Here is a 25,529-nt window from a genome sequence, read left to right on the forward strand (position 1 = left end):
TCATTCTGCATTATTTGTAATCAGGACAGACAATTCTTTTTGAGTCTCTTTTCAATTAAACAAACATTTTTTAGGTTGTATGGAGAATCACACTTTTGCGTTAGAATGGTTTTTTACTCATTCTGTAGCCTTAGACAACAATAATTTAGTACTGACGCCCAACTCGTTCACAATCTTTACGGTAGAAGCGTTACAGTCATGAATATGGCTTCAGCTACTTTACCTCGTTGGACCATAAAGCTTAACAAGTTGTGTGGTATATTTTTTTTACTGAGATTATAGCTGTGTTTTAGGTAAACATTAATCAGCATTTTTAATTTAAACAAAAATTTTCTCTAGTTACAGATTTGTATTTGTTGTTTTTTACTTCTGTTTAATTCCTAGTAATCTGATAATATTATGTCTATGGTACGATAGTTTTTTTACTGGATTTCATTTTGGTCAACACTGATTAATATTCTGAAACTTAGTAAAAATGGCTGTGGTAGCTAACTGCGTAAAATTTGCGAAGTGTAATTCTTTTAGAAATTGAGGAGTTCCTTATTAACAATTGAGTGACATCTGTGTAAGTAGTAGTGTAACAGGTAAGGATAATCTTATATTTTGAAAGTATTTTTCGTCTATTTTGATTCCTTGTTTGTACTTAAGTTATAATTAATAGTTTGTTCGAAATTTTACGGGTGAAAGTTAATCTGGTAATTTACCGGGTTATTTTGTATTTTTTTAAATTGTTGTTAATTTATTCCACATTGTTATAATTTAATACGTGTTTTATAATTTGTACGTGACTCAAATGTGTAGAACCGAGTATTGTTGAAGTAAGTATTTATAGTTCTATATTATGTATGAAATTACGTTGATATTTTGACCATTCAGTTTTGTTTGTTCTGTCTGCATGTTTCATTGTATCAGATTTTTGTAAATTACTAAATTTGTATCGTTTTATGAAATTTTAATTTCGTGTGGTAATTATGTAGGTTGCTCTTTGGACAGAAAAAATTGAATAACCTAAAAATCGTTAAGCCCCGTACCATTAAAAATGACAGTTTTATGTTAGTAAGAATGTAAACCATACGTAGTGGTAAATCTTTACTTTCATTATTTATTAAAAGACAGTTTAAATTTTACTTGTTAAATAAAATTGAAGTATCATGTGGTTTTTTGTTACAAGCTCATGTTTCAAAATAATATATATGCTTGCCAATAAAATGTAACAAATTATTTATTATTATTTTTTATGATTTGTAAGATGGTTTATTAAATATGAATACATAATATTACTGTAACATTGTGTAGTTTTAGTTTTCAGTTTATTTTTAAGCTAACAATCAAAATTTTGGTATCGGTTATCTATTTTAAAATTGTTTGCTTTGTGTCTTCTACCTTTGCAATTAATATCAAATTAAATACATTTTGTAGTATTATTTTATTTCAGCAAGGTTGTAACAGTTTATTGTATTTTAATTCTTCTTTTTTTTTTTTGTTACTGGTTGCTATGTTGCTATGCTAACCTATTATGCTAACCTTTTGTTACCTGTTGCTATGTTGGTTGCCCTTCAAAGTATTATAAACATGCTTGAATTAACATTTCTTCAGTTTCATTGTACCTCACTTATTTAGGATTTTTGATGTAAATATAATATACAGGCAATAAAATAAATGGACTTTTATTGGTATTAATGTAAAATTTCTTTGAAAATTTTATTATTCAAAACGGTAAGAGATTGTGTAACATGATAACTCCTAAAAATAAATGAAATTATATAACTTGATGGAAATGTTTAAAACTGAAATTAAGGTGTAATCAGCTATCCTTGTATGTTTTTCAAATTAATACATTTTTTATTTTAACCAAAATATGTATAGTTTGAACTTCCATCAGCTCTATCAGCTAGAGTGGTCTTGAAATAATAACAGTAGTACTACTTACTGGTGGGCATGATATTAGCTGAAATCATTTTAATACTATTTTTTAAAAAATACTTTGGTTATATATTGTAAATGTAACCTGCTCTGTTTAAGTTTAAATCTATAAAACTTTGCCAGGGTATTTTCATTAAGCAATTTAACATATTAAAGTCGTTTGGGAGATATTATGTAATAGGTAAATACATATTTATTTAGTTATCATAAAGTTATCTAATATGGTACTTCAATTTTTGTAGCATTTAACTGAATTGCCGTAGATAATATGTGATTAGAAGAGTACTTTGACAAAAACATGTGAAAATCAGAAGAAAGATTATTCCTGTTATTATTACATTGTTAGTAATGGTTATGTTAATAATATATTAATAATGTTTCTCACACATCCAGAGCAACTGATGACACCAGTGCTTCTTGTATTATAAAAAGTTAATTCTAAATTACATAGTTAAATATAAATTTATGCTTGGGATAGATAGTAACAATAGAAATAAAATTCAGTATACTGTTCCAAAACATTCAAGTAAGGTTCATTTTATCTTAATAATATATTTATTAACATTTATAAGTTTCCTTGGGTTAGCAATCTAACTTTATTCTCTAGATACCTTTGTTCAAATATCATCTCTCCATAAGTGTGCTCTTTGTAATGCAATGCAACTCTTTTACAAGGTTTAGCTGTTTGTCTTTTATCTCTTTAATTTTGTCAACATTTCCAAATCATTCATACATGTCCAGATCACCTCATTTTCCCCCCATTCCCAACTGATTCATATTTCAGCATTATTATTCACTTTTCCCTCAAAGTCTTTTCTAAAATTATTCATATAGAATTTATTTACATTTCCTGGGTTCTGTTTCTTTTGTTGGTAATTCTGAGTGATTGATTGATCAGCAGTTTAATTTTTTTCATATCTTAATATACATGCTGGGTCAATCCATTTGAAGTGTCCCAAAAAATCATAGCTGGTTGCTTGACAAATTAAAAAAAAATTGAATCTTGCCCACTTGTTTCCTACATGTTTCAGGACCTTAAAACTATTTTTTTTTTATTTAAGCAGTTTGTGATAAAAATCTCAAATTTGCACAACGTGCAGTTTTTTTGTAGATGTTCATGGCAGATAAAAAGGTTTCTTGTGTATTGTACTAATAAAAAAGTTCTCTCAAAAATCATGAATACCATGAAAAAACATGTTGTGATACCATTTTGACTCGCTAAATAAGTGCTGTAAGGGGGTTTCTTATCATCTTTGCAATTTACATTTTTTATATTTAGCCTTTATGTTGTTGAAGTAGATGTTTTCAATATCTTTAAAATAGTTTTTTTTTTTTAAATTATTGATAGGTTGTATTTTAATAACTTAACCAATACTAGTAACCTAATACAATTTTGATTCAAAAATGCTTGTAAAACTTACCCAAACTGAGATTTCAATGAGTAGCTGACTTCTTTTTTCAAGAATTCATTTTTATTTTTGATATTGGTTTATTTTTGTAAACACTATCAAAGAAAAAATAAATTGTCACTCAATTTTAATTATTCTTCAATGAAATAGCCTGTTTTTGTAGCAATAAAAGTTTATTGTTTAGTGTGGTTAACCAACAGCTGTGATATCTTTTCTGATAATTTTCTTGAAATTGTGTGAGTCACTATAGTTAGTTAAGTGATGTCAACTTTCTCAGGACTTTGCAGGTCAGTACCCACTCTTTGTATTGTTGAAACTTTGGAAATGATGCAGGTCCAGCTGGTTGGAAATAATGAAAATGCACATCGTCATTTTCGAGTCTAAATTTACCATTTCTCCTATCCACCTGAGCTCGTCATACACACAAGCAGTAGAGTCTTTTCCTTAAGGTGAAAGTGGTGTTATACTTGACACAGGATGGTCTTCATAGTCCTTGGAGTCTGAAGTAAAGTAACATCCTACAATACCTTCTGACACAGGAACATACATGTGGTTGCTTCTAGTACCAACTCATTCACAGGAGTCAAAACAGTTTTTTAAAGTACCTACAATCTTAGTTATCACATCTGATTTAATCAAAAAATACTTGTTGTGCAGCTTGTGATTACAAAATTACTTTTCATCAATGTTTAGTATCTGACTGTTTAATGGCCTTTGCAGACTTGACCTTGCCACCTCTTGTTTTGTTATTCCACACCATCACAGGCGTTTTTTCTATGGAATGATCTAAAGAAATGCCATTCGGCTTTTAAAGGTCAAAGTCTTTACTTTTTTTTTGACTTTACAAATTAGCAAAATTCTTTTTATTTTTATACTGACTTGAAGCACCATCAGTAAAATAGATGAGTTTTTTAATGTTCTGGTGTACTTCCTTGGTATGGTCTGTTAAAGTTTTTGAAAGCAGTAAAATGTTATATCGTGCTTCAAGTGATCACTTAAAATAGAGACACTTTTGTGTTGTAGTATATCATTTTCCTTGAAATAGAACACAAGAAGGTAAAAAAAAAAATGAATAAAAAATCTAATGTGGATGCCATACGACTTCCTTGTATACCTATTAAATTACATATACACAGTTTTTGCTGCACTTCATTTAAAGTTATTCATTTGAAAGGAAGGTACGATTCTCCAGTTTAATAAAGTGGACAGTTATAGTTGCCCCAGCAAATCTATGAGCTTGTGACGTCACGTGCTTACATCTCATATATTGTTTTCCAAAACATTATTTTTGCATGTAATTATTATTTCATTTTACGACTTACAAACGATGTGGGCACCCAAACAGTACATTTATGTTGTGTGTTCAACTTTCCACTGGAGTTGATTGCATGTATAAAAATGCTTAATGACTCAATCTTGTAAACAATAAAAGTTTCTTTACCAATGACTAATGCTCTGATTGGTATTATGTACAGGCCTATAATAATGTTTACATGCAGTTGGAAATGATGTCTTTCATCACGGTTATATTTACATCCATCATTCGTAGTACACAATGTGTGTATAAAGAAATAAACATTACTCCAGTTTATATCGTGTTGAGTAAAGGTATTCGGATACTGTTTTTGTGCGGTCATATTATTTTATAATTACTCATTGTTTTTTGCAAATTTTTGTAATATATTATATTTTATTTTATTTTTGTTTGTTTTTTTTTTTGTGTCATGAGTGCGGTTTGTTATGGCAGAATTTAAATCTGTAGTTAAGAAAAAACGTGAAATTATCAATAATGTTTATGAAATTATGAAAAAGGAAGCTCTAAAGTAGGCAAATTAACTGATGCCAAACATATAATTTGCATTTAAAAAATCTGAAGAAAAAACTGCTGCTGCTTGCGGGATGTCAAGAAACACAGGTTCAAAAACTCAGAAGAGAAATAAGACATGATTCTTCAGTCAACTTCCACTCATGTTCTTTCAGCATGCCGAAAAAGTATAAACGACGTTTGAAACCTGTCAGTAGACTGGAAACTTTTGATTTAGGTGTAGTTAAAAGAACAGTTAATGAATTTTATTCAAAGAAGAATGAATTACCTACTTTAAAAAAAAAATAAGGCAAGAACTTCAGTTATCTATTGATTTTAAATACAGTGAGTGAATCAACCTAAGCTGTTATTTTGAAAGAGTTAGGTTTCAAATGGCATAAAATGAAAAAAGAACAGAAAACTTTTAATTGAGAAATCAGATATCAGGTGGAAGAGAATTAATACTTGCAGTCAATGGCTAAGTGCAAACAAAGCAGTGCTACAATTGTTTATTTGGATGAAACGTACATTTTAAGTTCGCATTGCTCGACAAAGTTGTGGTCTGATGATATTGTTGAGGGACTTCATGTGCCAATTAATAAATGTGACTGTTTAATAGTAATTCATGCTGAAGGAGAAATCTGTTTTATTCCGAATGCATTAAAGATTTGGAAAGCCAGTTCAAAAAGTGGCAACTACCGTGACAAAATGAATACAATTTCATGAAATGGGTGTGTGAAAAATTGACTCCAAATCTTTCACTAATGTCAGTAGTAGTTGTTATAACACCCCTTATCACAATATAGGTATTGATAAAGTGCCAAATTCTAGATATGATTGATTGGCTGAAAAAAAACCTGTATTCCGTTTATTTAAAAAATTCTGAAATCACAGTTATATGAATTAGTGAATTTTCATAAAACTAAAGTGCAAAAATATCACTTTGATGAACTTTTATAAAAATATGGGCATTGTGTTCTTAGACCCATGCTGTACCATCCTGATTTAAATCTGATCGAGATGGTATGGTCAGCCGTAAAAAGACGTGTGGTGAGTCATAAAACAACATTTTCTTTCACAAATGTTGAAAAATTAACTACGGAGAAAATTAATTGCGTGATTGAAGGTGACTGGAAACAAGTAAAAATTATTGAAAAAGAATGTGAAAAACTGGAACCACTGATAGATGAAATGACAGAATGTTATATTATATGTGTAGACTTCGATAGTGAAAGTGACAGTGATAGTGATTCGTTTAGCAAGGATGGTTAACTTGCTAGAAGTTTGAATTAGATGCATGAAGAAAATTCAAGTAAGATTTTGTTTATTATTAAAAATTAATAATTTAGTACAAATAAAGGTTATAAAAGAATTAATTATATATTATTTATAATTCGTAAATGTAAATATGATAGTTATTACTGCACACAATAAGTATTAATAAGTAATACTTCGATTTGATATGTGGAGTTGACGTTTTTAGGCCGAGTAGTAATACACAGTCTGCTTTTGATGTCACAAGCTTGTACATTGGCTGGGCCTAGTATATATTGTAATTTCATTTGATTTATATTCTTATAATACAATTGTTAACATACTCATAAACATTGTGTTAACATTTATGATGTAATTTACGTTTATCAATTTATTTATGATTTCACATCTATATTATACATTATATGATTATGCATTGAGTTATTCCATAGATTTACTTATTACTTAATGTATCTTTTTAAGATGTATGTGAATGTAATATCAAACTGTTGTATAATGCAATATTCAATTGTATTATTTATTTAAGCAATATGCATAATTATTATTATTTGAAATACTAAATTACAGATTATGTTTATGAGCTTTTTATTTTATTATACACCTGTTTAGTACTAATTAATATTATATCACAAATAAAAGTAAATACCATTTCTACTAATTATAAAAATTAATAATTATATTCATATATGCAACTGATTAGTAATTTCTAATCATGTTATTGTCTGTAATAATTTCATTTACATTGTTAAACTGAAAAAAAATCTAAAAAATCATATGATTATTGGTGGGCTGTTATGTCAAGACTCAGGTTTCATTTCAGGAACTTTACATTTTATTATTAATGAGAAATTTTTAATTTTATTTAAAGAAGGACGTTTAAATTTTTAAATTCCTCTGAACAGCTGCACACAGCTCCCTCCACGCAAAAATCAAAGCTTTACTTTATGCTGGCTCCCAGTAGAATAGTAAGTCTAGAACCAGCTATCAGAGACTCCATGCCATCAGATTCATTTTCCACCTTGGTTTAATTACCTCGGTTGGGTTTAAATTCTAAATATTCTATTATTTGCTGGTTCATTGAAATAAATAAAAGTTCTTGTTTAGATTATATTCCAAATTACTTTTATTATATTCAAACTTATGCCTTATAATATATGTAACATTGTTATAAATTAATTAACTGTACATGACTTAAATACATGTTAAGTCTTGGATGGCTGGTACTAGACTGACTATTCTAGCAGGAGCCAGTGTAAAGCTTTGCCTTTAGCATTGAGGGAGTCTAGTGCAGCCGCCCAGAGCTGTGTGCAGCTCTAAAATTTAAAAGTCCTTTAAATAAAATTAAAAATTTTTCATTAATAATAAAACTTAAAGTTCCTGAAATGAGACCTGAGTCTTAACAATTGCTATCCTTTTGTTTATATTCATTGCGTTCTTCCATTCCTCTTGTCACCATAATCCCTTAATATTTGTGATTTTTTACTTTTTCTATTCTTCCTTTATTTGTCTTTACCATTAAATTCTCTTTGTTATTTTTCCATTGATTTAGTTTTTCCTTTACCTTTTTTTCATTCCTTCTAGTGTTATTAACAATCTTTGAAGCGCTTATGAATCATCAGTTAGAAGTACCATATAATCAGCAAACCTTATGCAACTTATTTTTTATCCTCCTATACTTATTCGTACTTCTTTTTCTTCTAATGTATTTCTTTTCATATTTCATTATAAATGTTGAGTGTAAGCAGCTTGAAAGTCAAGAAGTGTATTACATTTAATTGCTAGTGAGCTCTAAATGAACTTAGTCACATTGATACTAAGCCCTGAATGTTATCAAAGAAAGATTTTTGTTACTAGTGTATAGGAATTTATTTTAGAGACAAATTGATTCATTTAATCTTAGTTATGTGTTAGAATGTATTTTATTAATGTACATTTTAAACATGCATTTTAATATTAGTATAATAAAATCTGAAATTACTGTTATTTAAAAGGAATTTGTAAATTAATTACCTAAAAATAGTTTCTTCAGGTTATATGAAAATGTAAAACGAAGCAAAAGTAATATAAAAAAGGTTCAGTTATTCATATCTTTTTTATTAATCACTCTCTAATCCAATTTTATTTTATTTAATATGCTAATTCCAGAAAATTATCAGGTTCTACATTATTGTTTTCTGTAATGTTAGACAAACTTTCTGAATCATTATTATTTATGTTAATGGTAAAAGACTCTATATTTTAGATTGATCTCTGAATTGTTCTGTTTTGTTTTTTAAATATATTGAGATATTTTTAAGTTCTTCAGTTCAGCCCTATATATATATACATACACACACACACACACACAATTTGTTGGCGGAGTTATGCAATTAATACTCGACAGACTACTGGATTGGAGAAAGTTGAAGAGTGGAATTTCTTCAAACAGACCATCCAAGTTCATGAGTGGGAAGAAAACCTTTATCGTCTTCTATCTCAATTCCATTTCTTCTCACACACTTCTGTTATGAATTATTTGCATAATTGTTGATCTTCCTTAGTTGTTGAACTTGCAAATAGACTGCCCTCTAGTTTCTCTTTTGTATTTCTCCCCGAATTGTTTTCTTTAATATTAGTTTTTTAAATTTTATAAAACAAAATCTGGTTTTTGAGCATTTGTTAATCCCTACTTTCCCATGTGACCTACCTTTATTCCAACATTTTCATAGAAATTTTTGAGTTAACAAACATGAAATTCATGTGTGTGTGTGTGTGTGTGTGTGTGTGTGTGTGTGTATTGCTTGATTTTTATTAATATTAGTATAACATTATATCATAAAAAAAATCATGGGGGTATTATATGAGGTCTGTTCAGAAAATAACCAAACTTTATTTTTTCAATTTTTATTATTAGTTTTACAGAATATTGGTCCTTGTCCCTTTCAAACTACTCCTCCCCCCTATTCATATACCTTTACCAGTGGTGTTTCCACTTTGCGAAGCAGTCCTGGATAGCTTCATTTGAAATGGCCTTGAAGGTCTGGGATGAATTTGCCTTGATATCATCAATAGTCTCAAAATGGTGTCCTTTCATCACTGATTTTAATTTTAGAAATAAGAAAAAATCATGAGGAGCCAGGTCTGATGAGTAGGGAGGATGAGGGAAGACAGTCGTCTGATTTTTGGCATAAAACTGATGAATTGATGAAGCTGAATGTGCGGTTGCATTGTCGTGGTGAAGGAACCATGAGTTCGGACTCTTTTTGTGGATATTTTAATGTAACTGTTGTAAAATGCTGTGATAGTACGCGCAGTTCACTGTTTCACCTTGAGACAAGAATTCAAAATGCACAATTCCATTAAAATAAAAAAAATAGAGAGCATCATTTTGACATTGGATATAGAGTGACATGCTTTCTTGGGCTTGGAGATCCTTTGCCAGTCAATTGTGATGATTGAACTTTTGTCGTGATGTCGTAGCCATAAACTCAGTTTTCGTCTCCTGTTATGAACCTTTGAATTTATATTTCATCAGCTTGTTCAAGAAATTGCCGACAAACTTCCACTCTATTTTCTTTCTGCTGTTCGATCATAAAACGAGGAACAAACTTTGCTGCAACTCAAGGAATGTTCAATTTTTCAGTCAAAATGTCATGGCATGATCCAATCAAGATGCTAACTTCTTCTGCAAGTTCTCTGACAGTCAATCGGCAATTTGCTCACACCAGATTGTTGAGTATCTGAACATGGTGTCATCAGTTTAAGTCTAAGGACTTTTTGGTTGAGTCATTTTCAATTGACTGATGACCACTTTTAAATCGTGAAAACCATTTGTACCATTGCGTATGACCCAGAGCTTCATCTCCATAAACTTGTTTTAAAAACTGAAATGTTTCTGCGAAAATTTTCCCCAGTTTCACGCAAAACTTTTGTTGGTATTGTTACTCCTGGAAATTGCACTTTTCAAAAATCACTACTAACACTTAAACATGTTACACCCAGATAAAATAACATGAAAACTAAATGAGTTGTCAACAATCCAAGAACATATAGTTACAGAGTAGGTTATGTGGAACATAATGCTGCCAACCACTTGTCACCAAATATCTCTGTTGGCACATAATTAAAAATGTTTTATTTTCTGAACAGACCTCATATATGGAAAAAACAAATCAACACAGATACTCACACCTGGTACTTGTTAATTATAAAATTGGATTGCTTATCATTCAACTGATGCTGCTGCAGTGACTGCAGGTGTACAAATAAGCTACATTAATTACTCAAAATCTTTAACTAGATTTTAATCAGAAATGGGTTCAAATTGTAGGTTGTCATTCTAGATTTAAAGGAGAGATTCCTCCCTGTTACTACACTGAAACAGGGCATCAATAAATTAGGTTGTAAGCTGACCACCTTTCTCTTGTTTAATTCAGTTTTTCATTGATGTTAAACAATTTATTATGGCAATATGTATTCTTGTTTGAAATATATCATCCCTTGCAGCTCATGCAAAGTCAGAAGGAGATTTCAGAATATGAAAGTGGGCTTTCAGATCCTTTTTTGGCATTCAGATATGAATGATTAATTCTTATGATAGAGGATTCATTATAAAAATGTCATTTTGTGTGATTTCATGATTTTTCATATTAATTTTCTTAAATAATTTGCTTTATCACCTTGTGAAATTAATTTTTTACTTTACTTATTTATTTAATATCATCTTCTATTTACCTCACTATTATTTTATGTATTAATATAAAATTGTAGACCACTTCTGTTTTTTTTTTCTAATTGTATATTTTGTAATGTGTTCTGGTTTTACCTTTCATTCATTATCTATCTATCCTCTTATCCTTTCCCTTCGTCCATCAATGCTGAAGCAATGCTTATTGTTATTTGTGGAGTAGGACGCCTATTCATTATCTACATAGATAATTGTTATTTGCATCCAAAATGAAATATTTATTATTTAAAATATATATAGACTACTCCTGATTTTAAACTTTCTATGTTGTATTTAGTTGTTTATATTATACAATGATAATGTTTAATTAATTAATTTTTTCCTTTCAGTTCTTTATTATATTTCGGAATGAGTAGTAATCATCACATGGGAGCAGCTGCTCCCAAAGGGGAAATAGAACATATGAACTTTCTTTCTGAACATATTGGAGCACTGTATCTAAATGATGACTATAGTGATATTGTTCTTAAAGTTGATGGCGTCGAATTTCACGCCCACAAAGTTATTCTTGCAGCTAGGAGTGATTATTTTAGGTAAGAATCTATTACATTCTGCAGGTTATTTTTAATGCTTTCAGTGACACTTCTGATACCTGTATACCGTATGGCAATGGTAATCCGGAGTATTAGTGTATTTGTTTTAGCTATTGTGCCTTGTAATGGAAGCAGTCTAGAGCAGAGTATAGTTTGTTTAAATTTGCTGTTGTGAAGCTTGCATAACAATTTTGCGCATGCGCATGCTGTACAGCAAACAGTACAGTAATACAAGAAACAGTATTTTCATAATAGGCCTTTATAAGTGGAATTTTATTAAGTTATAATGGATATATGTTATGATATAAAACAATAGGAAAAACCTTTCTGAAATTACAGTTATAAAACAGGGTGTCCCATATAAAATGCAACCCATCAATCACTCATCCATGAAATTTTAAAATCCAGCTTACTCCCCTACTCGTTACTGATATGGACTCGTCCAACATCTAAACACCGCAGCGACGCAGTAGAACACTACCGATAGTAACAAAATGCAATCATAACGTTCAGTGTATTGCTAGATACAAGATGGTGTTTTCGCTACATGAACATTGATTTCATTGTTGAGTCTTACTTCAGTACGAAATCAGTGCAAGATTTGTTTCGCCATAAGTACCCAGATAAACCAGCTCCTAACAAAACATCAGTATTAAGGTTAGTCGCAAAGTTTAGAGAGACCGGTTCTGTTAATAACAAGGAACATAAAAGATCTGCGTCAGTGTTGAATACAGATACAGTCACTGAAATCAAAGACAGATTACTCGCCTCGCCAAATAAATCGATCAGACGTTTGTCTGTTGAAATTAATTTGTCTAAATCAACCGTTCATCGGGCGACCAAACAATTACAATTACGACCTTATCGCATTCAAACGGTTCATAGACTTCTTGAGCCCGACAAAGAAAAACGGTTACAATATTGTCAACGGTTCTGTCGATTTCTGCGTGAGGGAATTAATGCTACGGATTCGTTATTTTTCACAGATGAAGTACGGTTTCATTCAGACGGCTACGTAAACAGCCAAAACAGTAGAATTTGGAGCGCTGAAAATCCCCACGTTTATCACGAAAAACATATACACCCGCAGAAGTCGGGCGTGTGGTGCGCGATATCGTGGAAGAAAATAATCGGTCCTATTTTTTTCGAGTACACCATTAATGCAGAACGATATCAGGATATTTTATTTCAGTTCATCGCACTCTTGGAAGAGGAAGACATACACTGCCATCTACAACATGACGGTGCGACATCGCACTGCGCAGGTTAAACTTCTGATTTCGTAGAGGAATTCTTCGGTAATCGTGTTATCGGTCGAGGCTTGTGGCCACCAAGATCTCCAGATTTGACTGCGGCGGATTTTTTTCTACGGGGTTACCTCAAAGAAAAAGCCTACAGCAACAAACCACGAACACTTGAGCAATTGAAAGTCAATATTGAACAAGCTGTATTAAATATCCAGTCACAAAGTTTGAAAAAAGTTGCAAGAAACTCTGTAAAAAGAATTGAAGCTTGTATTCAAGAAGATTGCGGCCACTTCCAACATTTACTCTAAATGTAAGGTAATGGATGGTAATAATAAAAATTACATTTACATTTACACATGCCTTTTTATTATTTCAATACCTACCAATATAAAGTTGGGTTGTGTTTTATATGGGACACACTGTATTTACATAAGATTTAGTACTTTTATTTCAAATGTGACATGGGAATAGGAAAGGTATTTCACTCTGATATTTTGATGATTTCTTTTATTTGGATACTGATGATTACCTTTGGTAACGATGAATGATGGTACAAGTTAAAATAAACAATACTGATAATCCTACTGAAAAGAACTACTACTGATGAAAAGAATTTCATCAGTATTAGTTATTTCAATAACTAATAAATTCATTTTCTGTGAAAAGCAAAAGCAAACAGTATGTGGTTTGACCCAAATGTAATGATTTTTTATTTTCTTTCCTCAAGTATGAGTGCTTTGGTTTCACTATATTTTCAATTAAAGAATGTGAAGATTAAATGCTTTGTTCATTGTCTAGTCAAAGTTGATAAAATATTTATTTGTTACTTGTATTCTACTGCCTCTGAAAACTTTTAAAATGTAAAAATTATGTAAGTGTTATGAGAAATGTGAAATTTAACTTTTTTCTATTGTATATTCAGTGAATTTATATTGTGACATGAGTATAATATACAGCTAGATGCTTCCTATTCAAAACTTTTACCGCTTGATGAATAAAGGAATTTGTATTATTATTCCGAATTTTTATATTTATTATATAAAAAATAATTTTTTCTTTATTTATTCATAATTTCTTTTATTGGTTAATTTAATGTAATATGTTAACAATTAAAATAATTGTGTACAGGGCCTTGTTGTTTGGAGGTATGCGAGAATCACAACAATCTGAAATTGAGCTTAAGGATACAAGCATAGATGCCTTTAAAGCACTCCTAAAATATATTTATACCAGTCACATGTCTCTTTCATCGCTTAAGGTAAAATTACTCTTATTGATTAAAGTTATTTGTATAATTTTGATTTTTATATGTTAAATAAACAACTTTATATAAATTGTATGCCAGCTTTTACCAGTTATCTAAAATCAATTTCATCACTTTTAGGTGGAAACTTGATTGTAACTTACTGTTTAAGCTATAATTAAAATTCTTTTTTTATTTTCATGTGTAAAAATAAATTTATCTGTTCCAGGAGGACATTGTTCTGGATATCTTAGGATTGGCCCACCAATATGGGTTTGTTGATCTTGAAGCTGCAATATCTGATTATTTACGTCAGACATTAAGCATTCAAGACGCTTGTGCAACTTTTGATGCTGCTCGCCTTTATCATTTACATTATCTTACTAAAGTTTGTGCAACTTTTATGGATGCTCATGCCCCCGAAATAATAGCCCATCATTCATTTAGCCAGTTGTCTGCGGTATGTCATTTATGCACCATTAGTTTAAACTAATTTATACTAGAGAAATTATTTATCTTTACCTATATTTTTCAATAATTAAATTAAATTAATTTCATGAAGAATACTATCTGTCATTTTTACTTTTGGGGTCGTTTATTTTAGTTTTATGTAGGATTCCATAAGTTTTCATACTAAGAATACATAAAAATAAATAATGATATTAAGAAATACACAAAAATAAATAAAAATGGTTTTCATTAAAAAATGTTTATTTTTCCTATGTATACGTATGGTATACCTGTATGTTATAACAATAAGACCTAGTTTTTAATTCTTACGCTAGAATTTAACTCAAGTTGTGTTTTTTTTTTTTTATTAGTGGCTAAATTTATACTTCAATATAATATTAATGCATTAACTCGATATAATATAAAATGCCAATGCTGTATCATTAGGTAATTTGGTAATTAGTGGTCATAATTTTTTCCACAAATAAAAAGAAAATTGTAATTCTTAATATGACTAGTATTGTAAAAGTGTTGATTAGAAGAATCAATTTGTAGCCCTTTTAACGTGAACAGTAAATGTACTAGCTCAAGTCAGGATATTTAAGTTTGCCATTTCTACATAATTCATTTTTGTCATCACTATTTAATTGTTCATCTGAAAATTATAAATGACATGTATTTGTATAACTTTTGAAAAGTGTCTATGCAATTTCAAAGTTACATTAATTATCATGTTTGCAAATGAAAACTTTAACTAATAATCGTATATATTTTTAAAATGTCATATATATATTGTATATTAATCATTTTTAAACCAAACAATAAAAAAGAGTTTAAAAACATTTTTACTGATTGTGAAAATTGTGATAATATTTTACCTGCCGCTTTTAATGAAATTAAAAATGTTTATTGCATTTGTACACCACTTACAATATTAATAAAATGTTTTGAAGATAATATAATCAGTTAAACAAACAATGACACATTAGCAGACACCATACATATATTAATATGAATATGTAGTATTTGTTAGGAATATTTAGTTAAATTTAAAAATCAATAAATGACATAAATCAATTATTGATATAAAGCCAACTACATTATTTACAACTATTTATACAATGACAAAATCAACAAAATGCAGTCAAGAGACTACCACAAAACCTTCAAAAAACAACTCAAAAAATACACCCCAACCCTATTAATGAAGAATGAAAACTATAATCTGGCCCATAACAACAAAGAAAATGTAGAACTCCTAGCTAAATATTTCAACAAACTCCTAAATTGTGAAGAACTAACATAACTCCTAAACTTTGACACCAGGACCCCAATAACACCACTGGAAAACATCAACCTTCCCACAGTAAAAGAAGTCTACCAAGCACTGGGTGAGGTGAAGAATTACAAAGTGGTGGGAGAGATCAGACCTTTGTAGAGATCTAGAAACATGCTGGAAGACCAGCAAAAATCACCCTTCATCAACAGCTTGTCAACATCTGGATCAAAGAAGGGCTACCAGAACACTGGATGACAGCTCTCATCTACCTGCTACATAAAAAAGTGGACAAAAGAGACCCTAACAATTACTGAGGAATCTCATTCCTAGTTGCAACATACAAAATTCTTTCAGGAATCATATTCAGGATCAGTACACAACTCGAGAAAGAACTAGAAGATCCTGGCAAAATTAACTGTTATTAATAAACTGTAATAAAGTCAAAATAGTAAGCCAATTTAATTAATTCTGAGAAATAATAACAAACTATGAAAAAAACCTCAATCCAAACAAAAACAACAAACTAACTAAAGTATAAAAATTAACTTTGAACACCTACAGTGAAAAAGTCTATCCATAAATGCAAAAATAAGATACTGCAACACAGTTATAAAACTAGAAGCCACATATGCAACAGAAACACTTTCACCTGAACAAACAATCAAAAACTGACAAAACTCCATAAAATCTATGAATTGGAAGAACCTGCATCAACAAAAAGTACCAGAAAGACGGGCAGTGGTGGATTGTGCCAGACAAAGTTGTGAACAAAAAGTTAGAATCATTGATACTGTGCATAAGAGAAGACTAGAATTCTTTGGACACTTCATAAGGATGCAAGATGTGAGACCTCTGAAACAGTTGGTACAGTACAATCTTGACTCGAAAAACACCAAGACAGGATGAAGATTGATCAGAGAAGTAAGAGAGGATCTAAAGGAAATTGGCCTTACACCAGAAGATCTCATTTCACACACAAGAAAAATTCTAGCAAAAAAATCAAGGACAAACACTTGCTTCACATTCACAAGAAAGAAACCCACAACATGAACATTTTCAACTCCAGAAAGGGCATGGAGATGAACATATGAAAAAGTACCAGGAGGACCACAACGCCCAAACAGTCCCTTCCAAGAGACTTTGACTGACTAAAGTGATCCTATGTGGTAGTTAAATATGGAAAAAAAGTTGGAAGGTATCTATTTATTTTTTTAATATTTAATAGATAGAATCGCAAAAGAATTATTATAAGAAGTTTTCTTTCATACTGACATTACAATGGTTTCATAAATTTATTTAAAAGTCATATTTTTAATTAGAAAATCTTTTGATTATCTTTTTTTTTACAAGCAAAGTTAGAATAAGGTTACTTTCTTGGTGACACATACACACACACACACACACACACACACATATATATAAAAATACTAGCTGCAGGGCGTGCCTACAGCACACCTCTATTATTGTAATTTGAAATTAACCTTCCGACAAAATATCAATGGATTCTAAATGTATAATTAGGCAGTATGTATGTAAGCATGTTCCCTCATTTTACTCTTATTTGTTGATGTTGCTTCTTTTTACTTATTGTTTATAAACATTAAGAAAAAAAAAATTCACATGATTTTTTGACAGGCAGTATGTTTGATCATATACGTTTGTTCTCAGCTAAGGGACATACACACACATGCAAATGCCTTTAGGAGGTAGGAATGGGATTATTAGGTGTCTAAAATTGACTACTCCTGTGTAAAAATGTATTTTAATGAATGATGAAAATTGATCATGGAAAAACGAAAAAATATCACCAAATCTTCCGAATTAAATTTGGTTTAGATTGGTTTAGGCATCTTTTAAAGATTGCACACTGAACATTTTCATCAAGATCCATAAGATAAGTCATTATGCAAAGTTACTCAATATGAGAACTGGAAGCTTAAATATAAAATAAATAAATTAATTTTTTATTTATTTATTCAATTTACGAAACAAAATATCATTATATGAAACTAATCTTCCTTGACTCAGTAACAAAAGAGAAGTTGGTTTCAAAATCAATAAATCGCCAAGGAGGATTTATAGGATTCAAAATTCTTCTAATTTTGACCATTACTGTTACCATTTGATTTGATGCATGTCTTTTGCCTTATGTGTAATTATATTTACAAGGCCAAAAAAAAAATCATATATATGATTCTGAATGGATAATCGATTGTATTTTCAGTATCGGTTTATTTGTATTGAAAATAGTTGTGTTTTAAGATCTGCTACTATATTGAATGAATTAATTACGGTAGTACAATTTATTAATTTATTTTATAATTATTACTGTTGTTATTTATTGTTTATAAACATTAAGAAAAAATCTTATGATTTTTTGACGGGCAATATGTTCAATCACGTAAGCATGTTCTGTGTTTTTGCTCTTATTTGTTGGTGTTGCTTCATGTTACTTATTATTTGTAAACATTTAAGAAAAAAAATCATGACTTGATGAGCATTATTGTTCTGTTTGATCATGTTTGTTCTCAGCTAAAGGGGAGACGCACATGCAAATGCCCTTTAGTAGGATAGGATAAACAAAATTCAACACAATCCACCAAAGTACAGAATCAATAAAAGCTCTTATCTTATTTTTATTTTTCGTTTTACTTCCTTGTACAAAGTAAAGGAAGTATTGTAATGGTGAAAAATTTCGGTTTTCATTTAACTTTAACTGTAGTAATAAGCCCTCATTGAGAGCTTTTCACCGATCTATCATAAGTAGTACTTATTTTCATTAGTTATAGAGTTATATTCAAATAAAATCTTAAATAACGAAACATTTCGATATTACAAGGGGAAAGCAGTTCAAATGTGACTTCTTTTCCAGATTGTAAAAAAAAAATTACATTGAATAATTCAATAATAATAAAAAAAATTTAAAAAACCAGAAATTATTAGTGAAATAAAATTTTATGTACTTTTCATTTAAAAAAAAATGTGTACAGGTAATTTAATAGGCGTTCAAGGAAGTTGTATAATGTCCACATCAGTTTTTCTATAAATCAAACGATTTTCAAGGAATTTCATCAGAATTAAAAACCAATTACACATTAATAAAATATTTAACATAACATTAGTCCCTACATGTCATAATATATGTTGTCCAATAAGTAATCTTTAATTTTAAAAACATTGAAATCTTCTTAAATATGTTTTGACCAGCCAGTTAATCTGTATATTAACTGGCTGGTCAGTTGTACTAATGTAATACAACCTGTACCAATGTTAAACAACAGGGATAAATTAGAAGCAGAAATAAATATTATAAAGAGTATTTCAGTAAAAAATGGATATAAAGCATTATTAATTGATAATATTTATAAAAAAAAACAAAATTTAAAACCTAAAAACATAACATTGAAACCTATAAATAGAGCACACAGCGTTGATTATATCCATATAAAATATTCTTATTTTAATAATAATATTGAAAATTTAATTAATGTTTATAATGATGAAAAATAATAAACTCCTACAACCATATAATAAATATAAATGCCTGTTAATAAATATAAAGTGCTCCTACCTCAGAATGATTTATTTTTAGTTAGAGATCACTGTGCTCCAAGTATGCAGGAAGTCCCCATGGGGAGCATCTCAAAAATTTTAAATGGAAAGGATAGGGTTGTGACATAACATTTTAAAGGGCTTTGGAAAACAAAATTTTTCATGTAAAATAGAGTTGACTCTAGCACAACCCTAACCAATTTATATAATATAGCCATTTAATATTTTTCACTGCTAGTTTCAAAAGTGTTCTACAGTACCTCCTAGTTAACTGTTAAACCGTGAAATGCTTTTAAAAAAAAAATCAAATGCTCATACCTCGTGAAGCGTATTATATGCCACATTTGAAAACTAGGTGTTCTAATGTAGCCATTTAAATCTAAATTAAAAAATTAAATTATGTATTAATTTAATGAATTTTTCAATTTACATTTAAACGATGTCTGTTGAAATGATTCTCACAATCCTATCTTTTTCATTTAAAACTTTTTAGTTGCTTCCTCTCTCAGGGTCTTAGAGTGTAGTGGACTCATACTGAAAAATAAGGTAGATCATTTTGGATACGAGCCTAACATTTTTCTGTACTTAATTGTTGAAATGTTATTTAAATCTTCCCATACTTAATTAACACTGAAAATTAATTAACATTTAGGTTATAAATCGTACATTATTCATTATTATTTGTGTATAAATTAATGAAAAAAATATTTTATTAATATTTGCATCAAATGTATAAAATGGTCGGTGTATCTTACATCTATATAACAGCTAAATATAAAGTATTTTAATTAATTGTATGTGTAATCTGTTCAAATTATGAAAGTAATCATAACAATTTGGTTTTAATATTTGCATTATGTTGACGAATTTGATATATTACTCTTTTGTTGATGATTTCCAGAAACAGATGAATTATAAAAAAAAATCACTGATACAATTTCTTATCAAATTAATAAACATTTTATTTTAACTAAAAATTGTATGAAAATTATAAAAATTCATCTAGCTTTCTTTTTAACTATCAATGGTTTTAGTCTTAAAACATAGATTATTTTATTTGTACATAGTAATTTATTTCTTATTCATTCTGATTTACAGGAAGGACTTGTAGAACTTGTTGATAGGGATTCATTTTATGCACCTGAAATTGAAATATTCAGAGCAGTTGTTGAATGGATTAAAGCTAATAATATTTCACCAGGTTCAGAACTTGATAGTGTTCTAATGACTGTTAGATTGCCCCTTATATCCATTCCTGATTTGCTAACAGAAGTACGGCCATTAAAATACGTCTCCTCAGAAGCACTATTAGATGCTATTTCACTTAGAACTATACCTCGTGATAACACATTAAGACATAGAGGAATTCTGAGTAAGTACATTATTCATTTTTACAGATATATGTAAATTATTTCTTATGCTTACGGTACTTGAAATTACTGCTTTGTATAAAAAACAAAAAAATAATTTTTTGTTTCTTATTAAGTAAAAAAGATTTATTAATTTTTGTTTCTTAAATCCAAATTTAATAAAGTACAAATTAATTGAATATGATTACAACTTTTTTCCTGAAGTGGAAGTCATTGTAGATTATAATTATCAGATTATTTTCAGTATTATAATTATATTTAAACTGTATTGTTTTTCAGAACCTGAAGAGAATATGGCTCATCCAAAGTATGGCACACAGGTGCTCCTGGGTGAAATGAGATCTGCTTTATTAGACGGTGATTGCATGAATTATGATATGGAACATGGTTACACTAGGCATGCGATTAATGAAGGCAGTGATCAGGGAATTCTTTTAAAATTAGGAACTCAGGCTATTGTTAACCATATTAAAATGTTGTTATGGGATAGAGATTTGAGGTAAATTCATAGCATATTAAATGCTTTATTTTTTATTGCCTGCTATTCATACATTTTAGTAAATGTTTATTCATTTGTTGTAAAAAATCTTTCAGATGATAATGTATTGACTTATATTTTGTTTATATTTAAGATAGAATGTATATTAGGGTATTTATAATATACAGCTGTTTATGGTTCCTCGGAATTTAGGTTTATTGTTTACCTCGCTTTAGAAAGTGGTAGTATAAATCTAAGAATTCTAACCTAAAATTCAACGCATAGATTAAAATTTGCATGTTCTCTTCTGATATTATATATCTATTTTTTTTAATGTGTTATTGGTTATATGTTTTAATCGTGAATATGGATAAATGCTTTTCCTGTAAAAACAAAAGTAGCAATTTGAATATTAATGCAGCTGTACAGTGTAAGTCATGTCTTGCATTTATTCATAGGAGCTGTGCAAAATGTGTTTTATTAAATATGCTGGTAATAGAAATTTATGCTGTAAAAGAGGTGGCAATTTGGTTTTTTAGTAGTAAAACTATAAATATTAATAAATCGTCTTCATCTAACATAATGGCTAAAGCTGGTGCTCATTTGGATGCATCTATGCAGTCCTTATGGCAATTAATTGATACTCATATTGTTCAGAAGCTTGTTGCTCTAACATTGAGAGCAACAAGCTCTCTATTGAGAAGAATTAATGCAATTGAAGAATTGGTGTAATGGAAGGAAATTTGGATTTTTTTGAATGTATCTATGACATGCCGGAACCAGGACTTAATTACTTAGATTTGGCAGTTATTAAACAATTATTTTTGAATTGTGGTCTAAACTTGCCATTCAATCTCAATGAAATTGTTGTTAAAAGGTTTGGTAGTAATCAATATGGTAAGAAGGGAGTAGGTCCATTGTGAATTGGTTTTAAAGAAAGTAAGAAAGTGAACATGTTGACTGGATTTTTCATAATAAAAGATTGCTTGGCAATTGTAGTTTATGGATAAAAGGAGATTTTACACCTAAACAATTGAATTTCTACAATCAATTAAGAAATGAGATTAAAACAAGAGCAGAAAATTGTGAAGATAACAATACTCTCTTTATTGGATATTGTAGACGTGTTCTCTATATACCCATGAAAAAACCGCATCAGGCTGACTTAACCTCTGATGTTGACACTTCGGATGCCCAACAAGATGGGTCATAACTAGGCCATTCATCTTATTACTTCAAGATTTTTTACCAGAATGTGAGAAGCTGTGAGAATGTCAGAATTACCAGAATGTCAGAATGCGAGAATCAGGTAGATTACCTGATTTTAGAGCGAGAGTAAAATTTTTAGAACATTGACATTATTGTTTTATATCAGATACATGGTTAGATGATGACATTAATAATTGTGAATTGGGATTAGAAAGATAATCAGATGTGATAGATCAATTCTTACGAGTGATAAAAAACATGATTGTGGTGGTGTTTTATTTGCAGTAGAACTTATTTGAATCCGTATTTTAAAAATTTTCCATTGATAGTGGTAAATTTGTTCTTTTGCGTAATTTTTATATTGCAGCTGATTCACTATCGGATTATTATTATGTTTTTTTTTTTTTTTTGTTAATGCTACTAATTCACTAGCTCATGTGTCTAGTGTTGGTTATGAGAATTTATTGATTGTTGGTGATTTTAATATTCCTGATTTCAATTGGATATCAATTTTTAATTCATCATCAGTATTGGGTTATTGTAGTAATGTTGAAGTTAGAGATTCGGCTTCTTGAGCCACTAACTTTTGCATAACATATAGTCTCAGTCAATTTAATGTGTGTGTTGATGCCAGAGGGTAACATTCTGGATCTTGATTTATCTAATATTATTAATCTTTCATGTTGCTTATCGCATAATGTTATCTTTGATTGTGATGAATTTCACAGTGCTTTAGAGATTAGTTTTCCAGTTATATTTAATAATAAGTTAACTTTTAGTGATTTCATTTTTGATTTCTGAAATGTTGAATATACTTTATTTGTAGTAAATTAAGCCTTTTAGATAAAGATCTACCTACTGATGTAAATGAAATTAATTTTAGTAATTACATTATTGAATTAAATACATTTATTAATAATATTCTTGAGCATGTACCAAAAGTTTGCATTGCATAAAGTACTTATCCAAAGTGGTTCTTAAAGGAACTTAAAACTCTGATTAGTAATAAGAAAAAATATAAATTGTATAATTCTGAATATTATTTTGAGTTATTTAGGAAGGAGATATCTTTATGTAAGCAACTTTCAAACGTGATGAAAATAAGTATTACATTGATGTTAAAAATGCTGTTATAAATGATTCTAGTTATTTTTTTCAAATTTAACTTGTTAGACTCTAGTAGATCTCTTCCTAGTACAATGTTTTATAGTAATGATAGAGCGGATTGTTTGCAAGATATTGTTGAATTGTTTGCCAAGAAATATGGGAGTGTTTATACTCTGACCAATTTGTCATCTTCTGAAGTAAGCTTTAACATTATTGATAACTTTAATTTGATTCAATTTGGTGAGGATGAGATATGTAAGGATATCATGGATCTTAACATTAAATCAGTACCTGGTTCTAATAATATCCTTTGTTTGTTGTTATAAACTTTTATTTTTGCTCCACTTTTAACTAAGTTTTACAATATTTCTTAAACTGGAATTTTCCCGGATATTTGGAAGGAATGCTTTGTCACTCCACTTTATAAAAAGGGGAATCTTGCTGATATTAATAATTATTGTCCAATTACTAAATGTAATACCTTTGCTAAATTATTCGATTGCCTTATTTGTAATACTATTACAAATCATATTACATCATAAATGCCATCATATTACATTTATTTGCTTAAATGTATTAATCCTCAGCAACATGGTTTTCTTTCTGACAGAACAACACTTTCAAATCTGCTTGTCTTTTATGAATACATTAATGATCACCTAAAACTTTGATTTACAGTGTATATTGTTTACTTTGACTTAACTGCTGCCGAAAAATCATATTGATTATATTGTTCCTAAAGCCATAAAAAAATTGAATTTTATAAAAAGGTTTTCGCATAATTTTAGGAATACCACCACATTTAGAACTTTATATTTCGCATTTATTTATCCAATTTTTTATATTACTCGAGCATCTGGAGACCTAATACTGTTGAACTTTTTAAAAACTAGAAGTGAATCACCTTTTCTTTAGATAGGTTTCTTATAAAAGGCCACATAAAGCGTTATTTGGACCACGATTATAATCGAATTGTGTCTGCATTAGGTATAGTGTCGGTACAATCATCATTTGTGCTAAGATGTGATTTAATTTTTGCCTATAAACTTATTAATATCATATTGCTTTCAAAGTTTGATTTTTTTGTTCCTGGTCGGAAACCTAGAAACAATAACTATTACTTTCATGTAGATATTTATAAAGACTTTCAATCAATTGTTCGTCGATTGTCATTAAATTGTAATAATAACATTAACTGGTTTGATTTATATAATTTTAATTCGTACAAATTAAATTTAAATCTAGATGTTTATTAAAATATGAATGAAATAATTGTATGGGACAGTGTAATATTGACCATTTATTTTGCATTATGGGATTTATCCCATTTGTTTTAACAAATAAATAAAAATGTTTTCATTTTTTGACTTTTAAATACAGTTACCATAAATAGTAATAAACTAAGAAAAAAATCAGGTAATTCTATTTTACTCATCTACTCTAATACCAATTTTATATAATATTATTACCATTCGCTAGGAATTCTTTTGGATTTGTAGTCAGCTATTTTACCATTATTCATATTAAAGTTGTACTTAAATATTGCATTGCATTATATTGCAACAGAATTTATCTAATGATAAAGTTTCTTAGAGATGGTTGATATGAGACAATCAGACAAACTATTAAGCCATAATTGAGTTACTGTCTTGTTTCATCACTTCAAATTATAAATAAAAAAATACCCATTAGATGTTATTTGATTATTGTAATTTTATATTTCCCAAATGAAATGTAAGGAAGTAAGTAAATAATATTTGCAGTTGCCTCTTTTTTTTGTATACAAGCTTATGGTAGTTTTAACAATTTTTTTTAGTTTTATACGGTAATATAAATGTATTATATATATTAATAATATAAATATATCTACCAGTCTTGTTATCTATAGTATAAATTATATCTTATAGAATAAATTTTAAAGTGA

The 25,529-nt window shown here is 29.1% G+C and overlaps 1 protein-coding gene across 7 annotated transcripts in view; it reads left to right on the plus strand.

Moving 5' to 3' along the window:
* Positions 1–449: 449 nt before the first annotated feature.
* Positions 450–25,529, plus strand: part of BTBD9 (BTB (POZ) domain containing 9) — a 65,126-nt gene continuing 40,046 nt past the window's right edge. For 6 of the 7 annotated variants that reach the window (XM_075377844.1, XM_075377841.1, XM_075377845.1 and 3 more), the window contains exons 1-6: positions 450–584; positions 11,467–11,670; positions 14,046–14,175; positions 14,390–14,620; positions 20,540–20,813; positions 21,091–21,310. In XM_075377844.1, the coding sequence (XP_075233959.1) occupies positions 11,486–11,670; positions 14,046–14,175; positions 14,390–14,620; positions 20,540–20,813; positions 21,091–21,310 (1,040 nt within the window). In that variant the 5' untranslated portion in view covers positions 450–584; positions 11,467–11,485. The remainder of the gene's footprint in view (positions 585–11,466; positions 11,671–14,045; positions 14,176–14,389; positions 14,621–20,539; positions 20,814–21,090; positions 21,311–25,529) is intronic. The other variant, XM_075377839.1, reaches the window with a different exon arrangement.

Source organism: Lycorma delicatula, chromosome 10 (assembly GCF_047948215.1).
Source record: "Lycorma delicatula isolate Av1 chromosome 10, ASM4794821v1, whole genome shotgun sequence".
Classification (NCBI taxonomy): Eukaryota; Metazoa; Arthropoda; class Insecta; order Hemiptera; family Fulgoridae; genus Lycorma; species Lycorma delicatula.